At 44.4% G+C, this 20,902-nt stretch overlaps 1 protein-coding gene across 2 annotated transcripts in view; it reads right to left on the bottom strand.

The window, feature by feature from the left end:
* Window positions 1-20,405, bottom strand: part of oxr1a (oxidation resistance 1a) — a 142,166-nt gene extending 121,761 nt beyond the window's left edge. Inside the window, exon 1 of one of the 2 annotated variants that reach the window (XM_060900229.1) lies at window positions 19,860-20,405. In XM_060900229.1, coding sequence (XP_060756212.1) covers window positions 19,860-20,004 — 145 coding nt within the window. In that variant the 5' untranslated portion in view covers window positions 20,005-20,405. The remainder of the gene's footprint in view (window positions 1-19,859) is intronic. The other variant, XM_060900228.1, reaches the window with a different exon arrangement.
* Between the last annotated feature and the right edge of the window lie 497 nt (window positions 20,406-20,902).

The following is a 20,902-nucleotide window of genomic DNA, read 5'->3' as shown; positions in this document are numbered from 1 at the left end:
TTCTATAATGAGATGGAAAGCACACACCCCAGTGCAAATCCTTGTTTTGGAAAGGAAGTTTACTGACTTTCTATGGTTGCTAACAAGTAGTAACCATAGAAAGTCAGTAAACTTCCTTTCCAAAACAAGGCGGATAGGTGACTGGAATGGTCACTAACAATACGTAATGATAAACAACAATGCACAATATTATTATCAATCTTATCTGTGAATGACACAGTTTTGTTAACATAATATGTTAACAAAAAAATTATGTTGCCGCCGTATACCTCTTCTTCCATTCAAAAGGCTGAAAACGGATACGAGTTCCCCTGCAAGTGACGTAATGTGAAAAAGGCTAATTGTTCAAGGTGGTTATGGCCTGTGGGAAAAAAAAAAACTGTTTTTGAGTCTGTTGGTCCTTGCTTTGATGCACCTGTAACGCCTGCCTGAGGGCAGCAAGTCAAAGAACTCAGAGCCAGGGTGGGAGCTGTCCTTGATGATGTTGTTAGCTCTGCTGAGCTCTGCTCTCTGTTTAGCTACTGTTTGTTCATTCATTCAGTTGTTCGTTATTCATTTGTTTGTTCATTCATTCATTCATTCTCAATTGAATTTTGCGTTTTATGTGTTGGTGTGTCTAAGGTTTGCGCTGCAATAAACCTTTAAAATGAAAACCTACTTGTGCTTGTGCCCCCATTTTTTTTCCCTGTGCTCCTAAAATGTTTAACTTAGGAGCACATGTGCTCCTGAAAAAAAAAAAAAAAGGTTAGTGTAGAGCCCTGCCTGCAAGCACAACATACACTAGCTCGCAGTTAACCCTTTCACGCAGTGTCCACACTTCTGGACAGTCAGTTTAAGGTTTTAGAAAAATATAAAATGGAAAATCACCTCCAAATAACTTGAGAGCATTGCTGTAACTGAACATCAACATCTGTGGCTCTCTAGACTATTTACTATTTGTCGTTCTCAATCTTACTAAATAAGTTAAAAAGTTTAAAAAAAAAAAGTTAGAGACTCCGCCTCTCCAGGATGCTCTTTTTATACCCAATCATGTTACTGACCTGCTGCCAATTAACCAACTTTGTTGGGGGTTTTTTTGGCATTACACAACTTTTTCAGTCTTTTATTGCGCCTGTCTCAACTTTCTTGAAACGTGTTGCTGACAAGTCCAAAATGAGCATATATTTTTCAAAAAACAATAAAATTTCTCAGTTTCAGCATTTGATATGTTGTCTTTCTACCATTTTCAGTGAACTATAGGGTTTTCATGACTTGCAAATCTTCACATTCTGTTTTCATTCCTGTTTTACCCAGTATCCCAATTTTTTTGGAATTGTGGCTGTACTTGAGCTACCACTTTTCCGCTTTGCCAATTAGGTTTCTGAGCAACCAAAACATGAAACTGGGGAGCACATTGTAGGTTTTACTAGCTAATGAATTTATGATTTGCTCACCCCTGACTATGCATAACATATTTTTTTCACGGTGCGGTTTCCATCAAATCCTGCGCTCTGATTGGCTGGCGAGCGGGTCCGTATCCTATGATACGGACCCCGGTTACGGACCTCTGGCGACTCGCTTGGTCACAACAAACATAGTAGCACTTTTTGTCAACATGTATCTTTTTTTTTTTTTAATAAGATTTGTTTATAAGATTATCAAAAATCTTAATTTTTGCCAGCATTTCTCAGGAGAACAGCATTAATTTTACATCATGGATAGCGATAACGAGAGTCTTCACAGCGAAAGCGAGTTTTACTACCCTGAGGAAGAAGAAATAAAAGAAAACATTTCAGGAGAAAGCTAAAAACCTCTAACTGTTGCTAATGCCAAGCAAAAACATGGCTGAATCTTGAATGACTCAATTTTGTATAAATAGGGGACTACATAGGCGGCAAAATGTAGTTTTTTTTCCTGCCATGGAAGTGCACTTGTATACCGAGGAGGAAGCCATTTGCATTACAGCCGTGAGCGAAGATTCAAAATGGCGGCTCGGCTCGGTTTTCCCTTTCGGGCGCTCTCGTTTTCTGTTAGAATCTGGTAAAGAAAAAAATAAATATATTATTTACCAGCTTAAGGTCGGTCCGTATGGTGAAATACCGCGATCTCGGCCTTGAATACTGACCTCGGCCCAGAGGGCCTCGCTCAGTACTTTCAAGACCTCGGTCACGGTATTTCACGATACGGACCGACCTTAAGCTGGTAAATAACATATTACTGTGTTATGATTCCCATTTCATCTTTAAAAAGTAAGCATTCAGGTAGACCGAGCTTGTCCTAGATTTGTATAGCGTTCGTACTTCCCCTCCAGCTCTTCCTCATTATTGTACTTAGAAACAAAAATACCCCTCGCCCGATTTCTAACAGCAGTGTGATTTGGATGCAAAACAGTAAAGAGCAGACTCTTTAAATTTATATGCGTGACTGAGAAGCACATGAGGCCGTGCCGTGAGTAGTCAGCGAACCCTTCCTCCTCTGCAATGACCTCGTGGCACATTATTCATCTCCCAGCATGTGGATGCCACTGACAGCTTCAGTACAAAATCTATATCTTCCTTCAATCTGGCACGGGCGGAGAAACGGAGCAGGTCAAGGAGGGGAAAAAAAAAACAAAACAGCCATTGCTATTTGGTGCTACATGCACAGACTTGGTAAACAAATCTTTTTATTTAGGCTTGAAGTCCAAGTCTCGCCAGCAATCAGACGGAAGGGCAGGCATTTGACGTGCAGCACGTCAGCCCCTCCCTGCCAGTTTGGCATTTCGACCACATGAGTGAGACACAAATAATGGCGTGCCAGCCACAGCCTGCAGTAATCAATGGGAGGCCGAGGTGAGGTCATGGTGGCAAGCCACGTGAGTTGGATCTTCTGTTTCTGCTGCTCTAGCTGGCTTTTAAAGGCTAATGAGGAGAACAGTGAATGAAAGCTAACAGCACAGTTAGCATTTACATAATACTTAATGACACACTAATTGCCACTAATAACAAAATTAAGCTGTTGAGGCTTGTTATCATTTGCACATTAACACTAATACAGGGAGTCAGTCAGGCTTTTTTAACAATCTTTTTATTTTTGTCAATATTATAGATGCATAATGAAGATTTCAGGTACATTAAAAGGTGCAGTATGTAACACTTAAAGTGCATATTCTGGACCAATTTCGTGTTTTTTTTTTTTTAATATATGAAAATATGTCCCTTTACACACTCATCCAGAAGGATAATTTTGCACAAGGCCATCTGTCTACAGCACAAAAAAATTAAATAACAAAACGCGTCTGGAAAAATCCCAAGGGAGTCTGGAGCCAGATTCGTGACGTTACCTGCGGAAGCGCCAGCAGGCTGCGAGAGCTTTGCACGGTTTCAGTGCACAGCCTGTGTAGACCAAGCGCTCCCATTTCTCTCTCATTGTCTGGTCTTTTGGGAAACGATGAGTACTAATCCCATCAAGATTGGTGTTGCTACACCCTCCTACGATACATCTGTTAACCATTTTAATAATTACGTGATAACGTTGAAGAAATTTGCAGAAAACCACCAGGTCGTTTTCTCATTAACAAACCAGCACTGACGGATTCAGAAGGAGGCGTCCCGCACGCGACGTCACAAAAATCAATGTTTGCCGGGAAATCCAAATGCCAAGTTTTTTCAGAGGCGGACCAATTCGCCTCAAATGGCTTGATTTCAAATGAATTTTTCTGGTATTGCGCAAGGTAAAAAAATTGCAGAGAATACAGAATGTTACAGATATTTGACCAAAGTTTAATATAAAATAGGAGAATTACATTGATCTTGCTCCTGAATTTACCCGTGATATGCACTATACCTATTCCTATATTAATCAAATAAGTACAAATATACTTTAAAATCATCCTTTAGACTCACAATATTGCCATGTACTGAATTTGGCTAGTTTCTTCATTTCAATTGTTAGTGTTTTCTGGCCCTGACAGTGGCTCCTTTACGCGCCAGCACAGGGCTGCTCAGTACTATTTGCTTTCCTTAAAACGGAACCCTGAAAGCTTTCTACAAAAGGGATGGTCATGTGAAGGCTTAGCAACGTGACTTTGCAGACTGCTCCTTTCATGTTAGAAAATGAGTTCAATTATCTTCAGTAAGCACTTTATCCGGATAGGTTTTGGGGTGGAACTGGAGTCGAATAAACGTGAAGTCTGTTGATTCGCGTATTTTGTTGCCAGTAAAAATCACATGGTTTGATTGTGATCTTTATAGCCAGTAATGAAGTACAAAGTTAAGATAAGTAAAAAGTTCAATTAGTGTTCGCTTTTGTTCGGATTAATAGAATTACGACTGAATAGAAGGTTCAGGAACATTTCTGCATGAAGAGTTTAATAGTAATATAAATACATATCGTCTCGTCTCGTCTCGTCTTCTTCCGCTTTATCCGGGACCGGGTCGCGGAGGCAGCAGTCTAAGCAGGGAAGCCCAAACTTCCCTTTCCCCAGACACCTCGGCCAGCTCCTCGGGAAGAACACCGAGGCGTTCCCAGGCCAGCCGAGAGACATAGTCCCTCCAGCGTGTCCTGGGTCTTCCCCGGGGCCTCCTCCCGGGAGGACATGCCTGGAACACCTCCCCAGGGAGGCGTCCAGGAGGCATCCGAAAAAGATGCCCGAGCCACCTCAGCTGATTCCTCTCGATGTGGAGCAGCAGCGGCTCTACTCCGAGCTCCTCCCGAGTGACTGTGCTTCTCACCCTATCTCTAAGGGAGCGCCCAGCCACCCTGCGAAGGAAACTCATTTCGGCCGCTTGTATCCGCGATCTTGTCCTTTCGGTCATTACCCAAAGCTCATGACCATAGGTGAGAGTCGGAACGTAGATCGACCGGTAAATTGAGAGCTTCGCCTTTTGGCTCAGCTCCTTCTTCACCACAACGGACCGGTAAAGCGACCGCATCACTGCGGAGGCTGCACCGATCCGCCTGTCGATCTCACGCTCCATCCTTCCCTCACTCGTGAACAAGATCCCGAGATACTTAAACTCCTCCACTTGAGGCAGAACTTCTCCACCAACCTGGAGAGGGCAAGCCACCCTTTTCCGGTCGAGAACCATGGCCTCGGACTTGGAGGTGCTGATTCTCATCCCAGCCGCTTCACACTCGACTGCAAACCGCCCCAGTGCATGCTGAAGGTCCTGGTTTGAAGAAGCCAACAGGACAACATCATCCGCAAAAAGCAGAGATGAAATCCTGTGGTTCCCAAACAGGATTCCTTCTGGCCCCTGGATGCGCCTAGAAATTCTGTCCATAAAAATTATGAACAGAACCGGTGACAAAGGGCAGCCCTGCCGGAGTCCAACATGCACTGGGAACAGGTCTGACTTACTGCCGGCAATGCGAACCAGACTCCTGCTCCGTTCGTACAGGGACCGGACAGCCCTTAGCAAAGAGCCCCGAACCCCATACTCCCGAAGCACCCCCCACAGAATACTACGGGGGACACGGTCGAATGCCTTCTCCAGATCCACAAAGCACATGTGGACTGGTTGGGCAAACTCCCATGAACCCTCGAGCACCCTATGAAGGGTATAGAGCTGGTCCAGTGTTCCGCGACCAGGACGAAAACCGCATTGTTCCTCCTGGATCCGAGGTTCGACTATTGGTCGAATTCTCCTCTCCAGTACCCTGGAGTAAACCTTCCCTGGGAGGCTGAGAAGTGTGATTCCCCTATAATTAGGGCACACTCTCCGGTCCCCTTTCTTAAAAAGAGGGACCACCACCCCAGTCTGCCACTCCAGAGGCACTGTCCCTGACCGCCACGCGATGTTGCAGAGGCGTGTCAACCAAGACAGCCCCACAACATCCAGAGACTTGAGATACTCAGGGCGGATCTCATCCACCCCCGGTGCCTTGCCACCGAGGAGCTTGCAAACCACCTCAGTGACTTCGGCTTGGGTAATGGACGAGTCCACCTCTGAGTCATCAGCCTCAGTCTCCTCAGTGGAAGACATGACGGTGGGATTGAGGAGATCCTCAAAGTATTCCTTCCACCGCCCGACAATGTCCCCAGTCGAGGTCAACAGCTCCCCACCCGCACTGTAAACAGTGTTGGCAGAGTACTGCTTCCCCCTCCTGAGGCGCCGGACGGTTTGCCAGAATTTCTTCGAGGCCGACCGATAGTCCTTCTCCATGGCCTCCCCGAACTCCTCCCAGTTCCGAGTTTTTGCCTCCGCAACTGCCCGAGCTGCAGCACGCCTGGCCTGCCGATACCCGTCAGCTGCCTCGGGAGTCCTGGAGGTTAACATGGCCCGATAGGACTCCTTCTTCAGCTTGACGGCATCCCTTACTTCCGGTGTCCACCACCGGGTTCGGGGATTGCCGCCACGACAGGCACCGGAGACCTTGTGGCCACAGCTCCGAACAGCTGCGTCCACAATGGAGGTAGAGAACATGGTCCACTCAGACTCAATGTCCCCCGCCTCCCTCGGAAGCTGGGAAAAGCTCTCCCGGAGGTGGGAGTTAAAGACCTCCCCGACAGAGTGCTCGGCCAGACGTTCCCAGCAGACCCTCACCATACGTTTGGGCCTGCCAGGTCTGTCCAGCTTCCTCCTCCGCCAGCGGATCCAACTCACCACCAGGTGGTGATCAGTTGACAGCTCAGCCCCTCTCTTCACCCGAGTGTCCAAGACATAGGGCCGGAGATCAGATGAAACGACTACAAAGTCTATCATTGACCTCCGACCTAAGGTGTCCTGGTGCCACGTGCACTTATGGACACCCCTATGCTCGAACATGGTGTTCGTTATGGACAAACCGTGACTAGCACAGAAGTCCAATAACAAAACACCACTCGGGTTCAGATCGGGGAGGCCGTTCCTCCCAACCACGCCCCTCCAGGTGTCACTGTCATCTCCCACGTGAGCATTGAAGTCCCCCAGTAACACAATGGAGTCCCCAGTCTGAGCACTCCTCAGTACCTCTCCCAGGGACTCCAAGAAGGCCGGATACTCTATACTGCTATTTGGGCCATAGGCACAAACAACAGCAAGAGCCCTCTCCCCAATCCGAAGGCGCAGCGAGGCGACCCTCTCGTTCACTGGGGTAAACTCCAACACATGGCGGCTGAGCTGGGGAGCTATAAGCAAGCCCACACCAGCCCGCCGCCGCTCACCACGGGCGACTCCAGAGAAGTGGAGAGTCCAGCCCCTCTCGAGGAGCTGGGTTCCAGAGCCCAAGCTGTGCGTGGAGGTGAGCCCGACTATCTCTAGCCGGTACCTCTCAACCTCCCGCACAAGCTCAGGCTCTTTCCCCCCCAGCGAAGTGACATTCCATGTCCCAACAGCCAGCCGCTGTGTCCGGGGATCAGGTCGTCGAGGCCCCTGCCTTCGACTGCCACCCAATCCACATTGCACCAGTCCCCTACTGCTACCTCTGTGGGTGGTGAACCCACAGGAGGTCGGGCCCACGTCACCTCTTCGGGCTGAGCCCGGCCGGGCCCCATGGGCAAAGGCCCGGCCACCAAGCGCTCGCATACGAGCCCCAACCCCGGGCCTGGCTCCAGGGTGGGGCCCCGGCTGCGTCATCCCGGGCGACGTCACGGTCCTCGGATTTTTCTCCATAGGGGTTTTGGTGAACTGCTCTTAGTCTGGCCTGTCACCTAGGACCTGTCTGCCTTGGGAAACCCTGACAGGGGCATAATGCCCCCGACAACATAGCTCCTAGGATCATTCAAGCACACAAACCCCTCCACCACAATAAGGTGGCAGTTCAAGGAGGGGTATAAATACATCATTAATGATAATTTACATTGTCCCAAGTTTTCACTCAAGTTCCTCACTTAAAATATTTTGCCTCTTTAGTTCTGATCGTTAAAGTTAACTAAATATTTCACTTTCATGAGATATCTTTATTTTCTTTGCTGTTCCATCCATCCATTTTCTACCGCTTATCCGGGTCCGGGTCACAGGGATAGCAGCCTAAGCAGAGCAGCCCAGACTTCCCTCTCCCTGGCCACCTCCACCAGCTCTTCCGGGGGAATACCGAGGCGTTCCAGGCCAGACGAGAGATGTAATCTCTCCAGCGTGTCCTGGGTCTGCCTCGGGGTCTCCTCCCGGTGGGGCATACCCAGAGAACCTCCCCTGGGAGGCGTCCAGGGGGCATCCTAACAAGGTGCCTGAACCACCTCAACTGACTCCTTTTGATGTGGAGGAGTAGCGGTTCGACTCTGAGTCTCTCCCGAATGACCAAGCTTCTCACCCTGTCTCTAAGGGAGACCCCAGCCACCCTGCGGAGAAAACTCATTTCAACCGCTTGTATCCGAGATCTCATTCTTTCAGTCACTACCCACAGCTTGTGACCATAGGTGAGGGTGGGAACGTAGATGGACCAGTAAATTGAGAGCTTTGCCTTTTGGCTCAGCTCTCTCTTTACCACAACAGACCGGATTAGCGTTTTCTTTGCTGCTGTTGTTCTAATCTTGAAGCAGCTCTTCTTTCTGTTGCCATTTTCCTACTGACGCAGAATTTTGAAGATAGTCTCGACCCTCACAATAATAACTGAATATTCAAGAATTTACTCCATATATTATAAATTGGCCCACGATTGACCTAGAATATTAGGCATCCATCAATCCCAAGGGATTATAGAGTTGTGCCCTGGGCGTCTATCTGGGAACAGCGTCTGCTGTTGATGCTGTCAAGTGATGCTGGAGTGTCCTCTCCAGTGCACAAGCCTGGGCATATTGTATTGAGAACCAACTGTTGCCCGTGCAGTAGGTCCCCCTTTCCACGCCACTGATGTGATCCAAGAGAAAGGCAGTCGCTGATACAGATTGGCAATGGTGTCGTCGAAGGAGTTGCCGGAGTGTAGCTGAAAACAGCTGCAAACCGCCTTAGGGGCTCCAGCTCTGGATTTTTCCTCAGGGTTGACTCCCGAAGCCTTTCCCGTGAACAGGTATGCCGCAAAGCAGCGGAGGTTTGAGATGAGAGTTTCCCTTCTCCGAGTTGGACTGCCTTCCCAGGCTGACGAGCTCCGCCTACCCAAAGCAACTGGTTTTAAGGTACTAGAGACCCACCTTTACCCCTTCTCCTGTCAGTAAGATCAGTTCCGCCAGGCTTAGAGGCTAAGCCACGCGAGCAGGCCAGGAGTTGGACTTGGTTGTCATGACTGACCTATTAAACTTGAAAATAGGTCAAACTGACATGAAATCATCAAAAAGCCGCGCCTGCCATATTTTGTCCCGCTCCCGCCCGCAAATCCCGCATGATGCAGACGTTCGCGTTATTTCTCAGGAAAGTTCTTGTCTTGACACAGCGTGATGGTGCCTCGCCCCCTACTTTGAGTGGATTTGAGCATAAATATCTACAGCTCACGTTATTATTTACCTTGTTTCTGAATTCAGCATGTACTGTCTCTAATAATAATTAGTGCTGTCAAGTGATTAAAATATTTAATCGCGAATCGCACATTTTTATCATATGAGAAACCATTGCAGTTCTCTGATCAGCATAAAAAAGTGAATGGGCTTGCTTTGTACCAATGGTGGTGTTTTTTTTTTTTATTGCAAAGCAGAGCTAGTAAGAGAAGTGAATTGATTTACTGCTTGAGTTAGTCTACAACTTTAGTCAGAGAGACAGGTTACACAGTGACGCTAGGCTTGACTCAATGCTATCCCAGAAATCCTTCCTGTAATATGCAAATTTGGCCGCCTCTGATTGGACAGCCAAATTTGCATATTACAGGAAGGATTTCTGGGATAGCATTGAGTCAAGCCTACTGTCACTGCGTAACCTGTCTCTCTGACTAAAGTTGTAGACTAACTCGAGCAGTAAATCAATTCACTTCTCTTACTAGCTCTGCTTTGCAATAAAAAACAAAACAAAACACACCATTGGTACAAAGCAAGCCCATTCACTTTTTTATGCTGATCAGAGAATTACAATGGTTTCTCATGTGATAAAAATGTGTGATTCGCGATTAAATATTTTAATCATCTGACAGCACTAATTATTATTATTATTATTATTATTATAGTTAGTTTGAATAATTATATAATTATTATTATTATAGACTAACATAAGCAGTAAATCATTTCATTCATGGTTCTCTTGCTAGCTGAGTGTGAACTGCAAGTCATTAGAGTGATCAAAGGATTTCCCGTTAGGGTGATCAATGGCAAATTTAAGATGCCATTCCTCTGGCAATCTGACTCTCTCTGCAAATTTAGGCATCTTAAAATGTTTTTATTAATGCCAAATAAAATATCCAGCACAAATTATATGTGATAGACATAAATTAATAATTTATAAATTTTATTTCAAACACATTTTTAGTTAGCGGGACTGCAGCTTATCACCGCTCCCGCCCGCGCCGCATATGTGCACTCCCGCTCCCGCGCGCGCATATGTGCACTTCCGGTCCCGCCCGCGCCCGCAATGAGCTTTCAAAATTTGTCCCGCGCCACACTGCTTTGCGGCGGGTCCCGCGAGTCCCGCGGGACTCCCACGGGAGTGCAGGGCTCTACTGAGAAGTTCTGAGAACTGAAGAAGCCTTTCGGATGAAAGGTGAAACGTCTTCAAGAATCTTCAAGCAAGTCCCGCGGGACTCCCACGGGAGTGCAGGGCTCTACTGAGAAGTTCTGAGAACTGAAGAAGCCTTTCGGATGAAAGGTGAAACGTCTTCAAGAATCTTCAAGCAAGTCCAGTTGCTCTCTTTTACCACCCACAGTTTACCATGACCTGGATGACTGAGAATCTTCACAGATTTGTTGTTTTATGTATTCACGAAAATTCTGGTGTTATTTAGGCTAGCTACATGTCCACAGATATCAGAAGACTGTTTCACGTGTTTAAATCAGATGAATTTGAACAGACTGACTTGAATATATCGTCTTTGATAAAACTTGTGCTAGAAATAAATCAAGAAGGCTGTATACTGAATGGATGAACTCGTATACTATACTTACTAATCTATATAATAAGTGGCTTTGTTTGTTTGTTTGTCTTGAGCTAATGTCGCCATTTCTCGATGGATTTTCACCAAATTTGGCAAGTAGGTTCGGGGATGACCCCGAATTTTGCAGATACAAGCAAAATTTATGTATGGGCCCCAGGGAGGTCCCTGGGGGGCACAACATCCACCCACCCCCTCCCTCAATGCCTTTGACGTTACATTTATCAACACAAACTCTCGAGAGATCTTCACTAAACTTGGCACGTAGGTACAGGAGATAGCCACAATTTGGCAGAACTCAGAAATTCCATATTTGGGCCCCAGGGGGTCTCTGGTGGGCCCCTGGGTGGTGGATGTTTGGATTTTTGTTTGTCTTGGGTTAACATCACCATTTCTCGATGGATCTTCACCAACTTTGACACGGAACTCTGGGGGCAACCCAGAATTTTGGAAAAGCCGGGCAACGCCGGATAACCTGCTAGTATTGAATATTTAGGAACTACAGGACTGCCTTTCTCTTCTCAAAGGAAAAGAAAGGGGATACCAAGGTAGAACGGAGTATAGGGAGTGGGCATGTAGACAACGTGCGGGCTAAGCCCCTGTCCTAAGTACACACTAGACTCCCTTGCTCAAAAGGTAGCTGATATCAGTCGATTAAATTATGCTCTGAGCTTGCAGGCGGGATGGGTACATTCCTATTAGCCAGATAAAAATATCTCTTACATAAATATAACTGAACAGGTTACTGTGCAAAGTTCCTGATATCTGGTCAGACCAGCTCCTAAGGCAGTTTTTTTTTTTTTGCTTGATTTTAAAGATAGCTAGTCAGCATCCTCCAGTATAATCAGTTTGCCCAAAGTGTACAACTCTTGCAAAAGATCCCAAGTGAGAAATTTTGATTTGATTTCGAGTGTCAAAAAAGCCAGATTCCTGTTGGTAGATTTTAAAATGTCATCGGATTTACACAACACTAACCACAAAATTTCCTAATGCTATGATCTTTATACAGTTGTCTGCAGCTACTGAAAGGTTGCGCCATGCAGAGATTACATTAGCAAACTGGAACATGAAGCAACAAGTCTTAAATCTTTTAATGGATGGCATCGAAACCATGATTATATATTCAATATACAACCCATTTGCAGAAAAATTGGGATATTTTTCAAAATACAATATAAACAAAAATCTGATTGGTTAATTCACATGAACAAAAGTACAAAGAAAAGATTCTCAAAACCGCAACAAATAATATCCTCATTTCTCATACGATGGAAAGGTGATGTAATAAAAGGGTAATAACGCCTCTTTCCAAACTTTTTTTTTTTTTGAGTGTGTTGCAGGGATCAAATCCTAACTTCATTTATATTTACAAAATACAATTACGTTGGCCAGTAAAACTACTGAAGAACTTTTCTTTGTACTTTTGTCAGTTAAATAAAGGCTCACAATTGTGAATTAACAAAAAACTGATTTGTTTTTATTGCATTTTGGAAAATATCTCAACTTTTCTGAAAATGGGGTTTGTACATAGCATCGCTGTAATGCCAACCTGCACAAATACCAAAGGTCAACTCGTCCCAGTAACCCTGCACCCGTCCTATTAAAATGTGTCCTTCATAGTGTCGCTGATACAGAATGATAAACATGAGGGCTGTCACATTGCTCAGACAAGCAAAATTCTGTACCTTCATATTATATACATAGCAAATTAGGCGTCTCTGAAACAGGAAGTAGCATGACAAGTTGATTAGCTTTAGAGTCAAGTTAAACTGGAAATCAGATCAGTTTAACTAGGATCACAGACCAGGTTCTGCACAAAACCAATGTAAAGCAATGACAGTCAGACTTAAATAGCATCTACCATCACTTTTTATGAGTACTCCAAATGACAGAATGTGCATCAGCGATACTAAAACACTTTTCTGACTTATCGTTACACTCTGCACCAACCATTCCGACTTCACGCTTGGTCACATGACTGATTTGCCTGTTCAAACACACCCAGCAATCTGTAAACAAAAGATATCAGCTCAGATGTTAGGCTTGTGTGCTCAAAGTCTCATCAGCACTTTACCAAAGCTTTCACACGGTTGGATTCGGGTTGCCCAAAAAAAAAAAAAAATCTGAGTACGATTCCCCTTCTCGAATTAATCATCAACTTCCCTAGCAGTGACTCAACTTTCTTTCAAACTGGGATTGGAATAAAACAACCCCATCCTTTGAAATATATATTTTTTTAAAATCGCAGTCGCAGAATCCTTAGACATATCAAGAATCTCTTGTTTTTGTGATTGTGACATGTAGGCCTTGTTAGAGAGGGAAATCTACTGGCATGATGCCTATTAACGATCAACACGCAAACTCTGCAGGCAGGAGAGGAGAAACACCTCGAAAGATTTTTTTTTTCCCCCAAGGATGACTGGAAACAAATTCTAACAGTTGCAATGTTATTACTAGAGAAAGCACGTTTTAAAAGGGAAGAGTTTGGTGTCGTTCATGGCTAGGCAAATGTGGACAAACACCCCGTACTTCAAGGTGAGTTTGAGGTAATAAGGATTTTATTCTGACCATTAGCACGCAAGGACAATGGGCCAGTCAAGTCGGCTGGTAACGTTACAAGTCAACATGAAGGAGTCTCATCTCATCTCATTATCTGTAGCCACTTTATCCTGTTCTACAGGGTCGCAGGCAAGCTGGAGCCTATCCCAGCTGACTATGGGCGAAAGGCGGGGTACACCCTGGACAAGTCGCCAGGTCATCACAGGGCTGACACATAGACACAGACAACCATTCACACCTACGGTCAATTTAGAGTCACCAGTTAGCCTAACCTGCATGTCTTTGGACTGTGGGGGAAACCGGAGCACCCGGAGGAAACCCACGCGGACACGGGGAGAACATGCAAACTCCGCACAGAAAGACCCTCGCCAGCCATGGGGCTCGAACCCGGACCTTCTTGCTGTGAGGCGACAGCGCTAACCACTACACCACCGTGCCGCCCCAACATGAAGGAGTCAATATTTTAAATGACTGCTTGCCCAAACATAACCATATGTAACTGGTCCATGAGTTTCACCTTCATTCTGTTCCATCCTTCATTCATTGGTGGCTTTTAGATGAACAACATGGCAGCAGTCACAATCCGAGTTTTGTTTTGCTCCCCCCCCCGATCATGTCTTGACCAATTCACACCCACTAACCAGGTTTCCCTTATCGCTCCTCCTGACTGCTACCAACCAGGACTAACACATGGTTGCTCCGAGGGTAGTGTTACACACCTGGAGGAAAGCGCCATCTACCCTCTTCCACATACTCAGCAGGGAAGAGAGACAAAGATGGAGTCGTCGTCGTCTTCTTTCAGCTGCTCCCATTACATGCTTTCGTCTAAACTGGGGAACGGGGTGCTGCGCCCTCTTACTCTCAGCGTGTGCCCCCTTACAGAAATGCCGATTGAACCCCAAGCCACACTTAGGCCATGCACTTGTATGCTACTGCACAACATGCAATCTTTCTCAGAACAATCTTTTCTCCGTGAAAACACCCCAGCAACACCACGTGACAATGTGTCTGATCATCAAATATGTTATAATTACTCCAAAAATATTCCAATCATAGTAGATACACCGTCAGACGGTGCAAAAATGATCCGAATTGGCGTTTTCCAGACCGAGGTGCCATGTTGTTTACTTGTCGCAGCTGCTCTCGCGAGATTTGACATAGGTTACATACAAGGTCAGCTGACTTTTAGAATGAGATTTCTCGAGATTGAATGACCTTTCACCCACCGGTGCGGAAGCTTTTGACAGAAGTTGTTCGCGAGTTGTTTTTGTTGACACTTGGGCATTTAAATATGTCATCTCGCGGCACAAAACGGAAGAAAGCCAAAGACTGTCCGGGGCAGAAGAAGATGACGACTTTTTTCTGTCACAAAGCGGATAAAGATATTTCCGATGGCGAGATCGCGACAATCGAGGGATCGGTTCATGCTGCCAGTTCCAGGGCCTCATTGAAGGACGCGCCAACCAAGCGCTGTGACAGCAGCGTCGCGGAATCCGCGACGAACAAAGACCAGATGTCTTGCTCTGATAAAGGCATACAGTGTTCAGTGGAAAAGCTCCAGTATGTTTGTTTTTTTTTAAAGCGGGTTTACATTTTTTGCATGGTTTCAAACTTTGTGATTTGGGTTGGATTTCAACTTTACAATGTTTACTTTTTTAGTTTCCTTTTAAAGAAAATAATTTTGCTCTGGAATTTTTTTTTCCATTTTGAACAACTAGCTCTACCTTATTCTAGTATAAGAAAACAATAGATTTCTGGTGAATGTTTAATACTTTGTAAATTTGATTCATTTGAATTTGAATTATAAATTTCAGTTTGAATCATGGGGAATTTCAATTTGAATCATGAGGAATTAGTAATGCGTAATTTGAATTATGAGGTATTAGAATTTGAATTAAGTGTTGTTTGACAAAGTTTTATTTTCTTTTTCAATGTTGGAAAATAAACAATTTGTTACAATTTCCCTCTGAGAGAGCCTCAGAATGTCCCATTGTAGCCGCAATTTTTCAAAGGCTTCGCACGGCGGAAGGGGGGGAACCTCCCCTTTCCACACCATCCCCCCCCCGCTTGTTCGCTTTGCTCCCTCGCCATGGTGAGCTCGCTCATACTAAATTTTTCTAGACAAAACCCTGCATTAGGCATTGCCACAGCGGATCTGTTCCACATATTTGATTTAGCATAGGTTCCATGCCCTTCCTGATGCAACCCTTCCCAATCTATCCGGGCTTGGGACCGGCACCGGGTATGCACTGTCTTGTCCAACCCCAGTGGCTGGGTATTTAACATAATCTGCATGTCTTTGAACGGTCACCTGGAGGAAACCCACACAGACCCCTGTTGGCCACTGGGCTCGAGCCCAAACCCTTCTTGCTGTGAGGCAACAGCGCTTTTGACTTGTAGAATTAGGATTAAAGAAAATGTCAGGAAAATTACCAGACTCCTCTCATATCTCATCCCTTATATTTTGCACTCAGACACTGTTCTGTAAATTCTTTATGAAACATGAGTAGTGTTAAATGAAGCAGTGTTTAAAAATGACTTTGATAGCTAATATAACCTTACTAGAGCGGCGGCTACAATTATCAACAGCCTATAATTATCGACATCTTTTCAGATTTACCAATAAAAAACAATTTTACAAAGGTGAGTTTCAGTTACAACAGTTATTATTGGTTAATTAACCAACCAGAAGGCCCCACCCCCTCGCCCTTTGAGCTTGTCGTCTGATGACAGCTCGTTACCCGAGATGGAATTTTTTTTAGCACGATCAGCAATCTGAGTAAAACCCGGACGTTATCATCGCAGGTAAGCATGGTGGAAAGATCATGGACATGTTTTTACTGATCAAATTCACTGATTATTTCATGATCTTGTCAAAACTTACTTTATTTCTTACTTTTTCATTTGACAACCGACATTTTGTATCTAAACACGCGTTTGAGAAGTCACGTGAGGTGTCGATAATAGTGATCACTTTCACTGGTGTCCACCATTATCAACACCCTGTGGAATCAGGGCCTCTGCATGCTCTTGCAACAAGGCTTTCGCAGATAGCTTTTCGCAGACAGTTGTAATTTATCGTTGAGCGGGGAGTAATAGGCGTGCGCGATGTTATTCACCGCCACAACGCAAGGGGGCGCGAAGTCGCGAAATCGCTAGGAGTAGTTGGTGGGTGTGGTTAGTGGAGTGTTTATCCTCCGGTTACTTATAATGACTAGAACTGGAGTCGTACAGATGTACGTACTTCCTCACTTCCTCGATCAACCGCTCTTCGTGCTGCTCCATCTTCGCTCGTGTTTTTAAAAATGCCGGTAGTGAAAACAAACCAAACCGGGAAAGTAGGTAAGCGGAAGTGCGTGTACAGTGGATGTAGAGTGGACCAATCAGAGCCCTCTTGTCTGCGACGCTGTCTGCGAGGCTTCTGCGGTGGTCACAATTTTTGGGAGGTGTGCGCAGAGCGTCTGCGAAGGTGGGGGGGGCTACGCAGACGCCATCTGCGACGACTGCGTTGTCAGCATAAATTGGCCTTCAAGGGACATTTACAACTGTTATGGATCGATCTTTGTGTAACATTGTTGAAGTAGATGAAGTACTTTAAAAACATAAGTGCTGTGATTTATAATAATTTTTTATTGGATGTTTATAGAGTATTTGGAATCCTATTGCAATAAACATAATTAGACCAGAATTAAATTCCTAGCATATAAAAAAATTACATGCTTGAAATATTCAGATTTTTCTATTCCATTCAGAATTTTTTTTTTTCAGTTTGTTGTAAATATCTACCACATATTACAATATCAGCAGACATTTTATATTTTGGTTTGAGGAATGACATGCGACCTTTGACCTGGATTTTCATGCGGTTACAATATCAATTCCCTGTTGACGTTTACTGGTAAACCAGAAATTAAAACAAACAACAACGAATGATTAACAAAATGTGATCTACGAAAATATTTAGAAAGTGCGTAGAAAGTGGAACAAAAAGATTTTCTGATGCAGGTTAAACATTATCAGTTCATTACTTTACAAACATTAGAATTACTTCCTTATTTACGTAAACACAGACATCCATATATTTATATAAAAGATATTTTGTACCAAATATAAGTCTATGTAAAACAAATTTTAAATAAAAACTTTAACTTAATACCACATACCGTTTATTATTTTTAAAATAATCATCTGGATGTCGATAATTGTGGAACGGTGTCGCTAACTGTAGACAAAGGTGTCGCTAACTGTGGACAAAAGTGTCGCTAACTGTGGACTAGGGTGCATCAGTTACCCTCACTTTCATAAAATCTGATGCATTTTTGTTTGGGTGTTCCTTTTCACCAATGAAGACATCCTGTAAAATTTTTTGACCATATTCAAAAGTCTAATGGTGGCACCATGAGGTTCATTTTTTGCCAAAAAACTATTTTATGTTTTCGCGCAAGGTTTGAATCACAATGTTGGACTCCATTTATTGATTTCTTGTGAGCCAAAGATCATGTTAAGAACCTTTGCAAGGGATTGAGAAGCATTAATGTGATTCATAATACATTTGTATTGTTTAAAAGTAGTTGAACAATGATTCAATGAACAGCTAAAACTCAAACTGTGCTTGATAATATATTTAGAATATGTACTAAAAATGTGTATCTAAGATATTTGGTATACTCTATAAGGTGCCATAATGTTTCATGAAAAGGGATCGAAATTTTGTCATAAAAGTCATAAAATAGCAGCTTTTTCCATAACTTTGAGCTCCCGGTGCCACCATTAAACTTTTGAATTTTGTCAAAATATTTCACCCAGTGTGTTTTCTTACCAAAAGGAACATAAAAACAAAAATGCATCATGATCGGAGGAACTTTTCATTTTTAGGGGGCAACTGATGCACCCTACTGCGGACAAAGGTGTCTAACTGTGGACACAGGCGTCGATAACTGTGAAACGGTGTCAATAACTGGACAAAATTGTCGATAACTGTGGAATGGTGTCAATAACTGAACAAAGGTGTCGAAAATTGTGGAATGGTGTCAATAAATGTGGACAAAAGTGTTGATAACTGGAATGGTGTTGATAACTGGACAAAGGTATCGATAACTGGACAAAGGTGTCGATAAATGGACAAAGGTGTCTAACTGTGGAACGGTGTCGATAACTGGACAAAGGTGTTTAACTATGGAATGGTGTCGATAATTGTGGAACAGTGTCGATAACTGGAAAAGGTGCGGATAATTGTGGAACGGTGTCGATAACTGGACAAAGGTGTTGATAAGTGTGGATAAAAGTGTTGATAATTGTGGAACAGTGCCGATAACTGTGGACAAAAGTGTCTAAGTGGACAAGTGTTGATAATTGTGGAATGGTGTTGCTAACTGTGGACAAAGGTGTCGATAATTGTGGAACAGTGTCGATACTGGAAAAGGTGTGGATAATTGTGGAACGGTGTCGATAACTGGACAAAGGTGTCGATAAGTGTGGACAAAAGTGTTGATAATTGTGGAATGGTGTCGCTAACTGTGGACAAAGGTGTCGATAATTGTGGAACAGTGTCGATAACTGGAAAAGGTGTGGATAATTGTGGAACGGTGTCGATAACTGGACAAAGGTGTCGATAAGTGTGGACAAAAGTGTTGATAATTGTGGAATGGTGTCGATAACTGGACAAAAAAGTGTTGATAACTGTGGACAAAGGTGTCTAAGTGGACAAGTGTTGATAATTGTGGAATGGTGCCGCTGTGGACAAAGGTGTCTAATTGTGGACAAAGGTGTCGATAAGTGTGGACAAAAGTGTTGATAATTGTGGAATGGTGTCGCTAACTGTGGACAAAAGGTGTCGATAATTGTGGACCGGTGTCACGTGATCTGATACGCAAAGTAATCGGTAATCAACTCATTTTTTTTCCAGTGGAAGTTTGAGTAATTATTCCTGCACAGTTGACGTACTGAAAGTCTTTTCTACTTTTGCAACGGCCAAAAAATCGTTAAGGTGTCGATAATCGTGGCCGCCGCTCGACTATATTATGTTTTCGACGTAAAGCTGATGTTTAATAGGCTGCATTTCATCACGTGACGTGATATGAGGACGCTTAAGTCAAAGCAAGAAGTTTCTCCTGAAAATGTCGCAACTTTCAGACACCCAGACAATGCTTATTTTATTTTTTAAGATACAAACACGAGCCATAAAGTCAATGAAAACTCTTTTACCGGTTAAAAACCCCGAGTTTGTGTGTCAGCGGGCGTGTTGTGTTCTGAGCCCACAGTGTCTGAGGGAAATGCTAACTCGGCTAAATCGGTTTGAAAACAAGACCACGGCTTCCCGCCTGTTCCAGTTCAAAACCATATTCTAACTCAACTTTTTTTTTCTTTTAAAAACAAGAAGACAGACTGGATTAAAAGTGAAGAGAGAGTTGTTTTACCGGTGCTGGAGCCGTGAGGCGCCGCGGAGCAGTCTGTGAACTGAACCTCTCGCGCTGAGTCCGTTACACTCCAGATTCGGGTAGAAATCGCGTCTCTGACAGCTCGCGCGCCCGAACCCGTCCACGAGAGAATGTTGTTGTACATGCTCGCGCCGTTCACGCGCGCGTTCACCAATGTGCAAGCGGCACTATCGGGCGGAGAGCTCGCGCACCGTGCACGCGTTAAAGCACATAAATACCAGCACACACACACACACACTGTAACACACACACACACTGTAACACACACACACTGTAACACACACACACACTGTAACACACACACACACTGTAACACACACAAACAGGAACTGAAACGGACTTTAACAACCGAGAAACTCCCCAACCGCACGCACGCGCGACCTGCTTCAACCTCTCAATTCGAAATAGCCTTCTCCTGGATTAAAGGTGCCATCTGTAAAAATTGGCCACCTGTCGAACTCCTCCTCCACACTCCAAACTGGGGGCAGCATATCAACATGAAGTTAGAGTGTGCACCCGGGTGATAAGAAACGAGGAAATGCACAGTCCTTCCTAATACCCCCTCAAACACACACTACTAGAGGCGGAATGAAAATTCTTCATATATTCCGGGATATTCGGAGTGCATTCCAAACATTCGGACCCATTCTTGTGGCCGGCCCGAATGTTCTGCTCATGCTCAAAACATTCAAAGAGCAGGAATATCGACCGGCATTCAAAGTGTATTTGAACTGCGTTCTAAATATTCTTACGCCATTCCAACAGCATTCGAAACATTCTGATCGCGTTCGAGGGAAAAATCGAAATGGCAAGCCACTTCGAATCCTGCCAGAATGTGCCTCAAATGAGCCAGAATGCTGTCAGAATGAAAATTCTTTATACGGTATGTTCCAGGATATTCGAAGTGCATTCTAAAAATTCTGACTCCATTCTGAGTGCATTCCAAACGTTCGGACCCATTCTTGTGGCCGGCCCGAATGTTTTGCTCATGCTCAAAACATTCGAGGTGCATTCGAAGAGGA

Source organism: Neoarius graeffei, chromosome 19, assembly GCF_027579695.1.
Source record: "Neoarius graeffei isolate fNeoGra1 chromosome 19, fNeoGra1.pri, whole genome shotgun sequence".
NCBI classification, from domain to species: Eukaryota; Metazoa; Chordata; class Actinopteri; order Siluriformes; family Ariidae; genus Neoarius; species Neoarius graeffei.
Note: the sequence above shows the minus strand (reverse complement) of the source record. Positions and strands in the feature narration are given on the sequence as shown.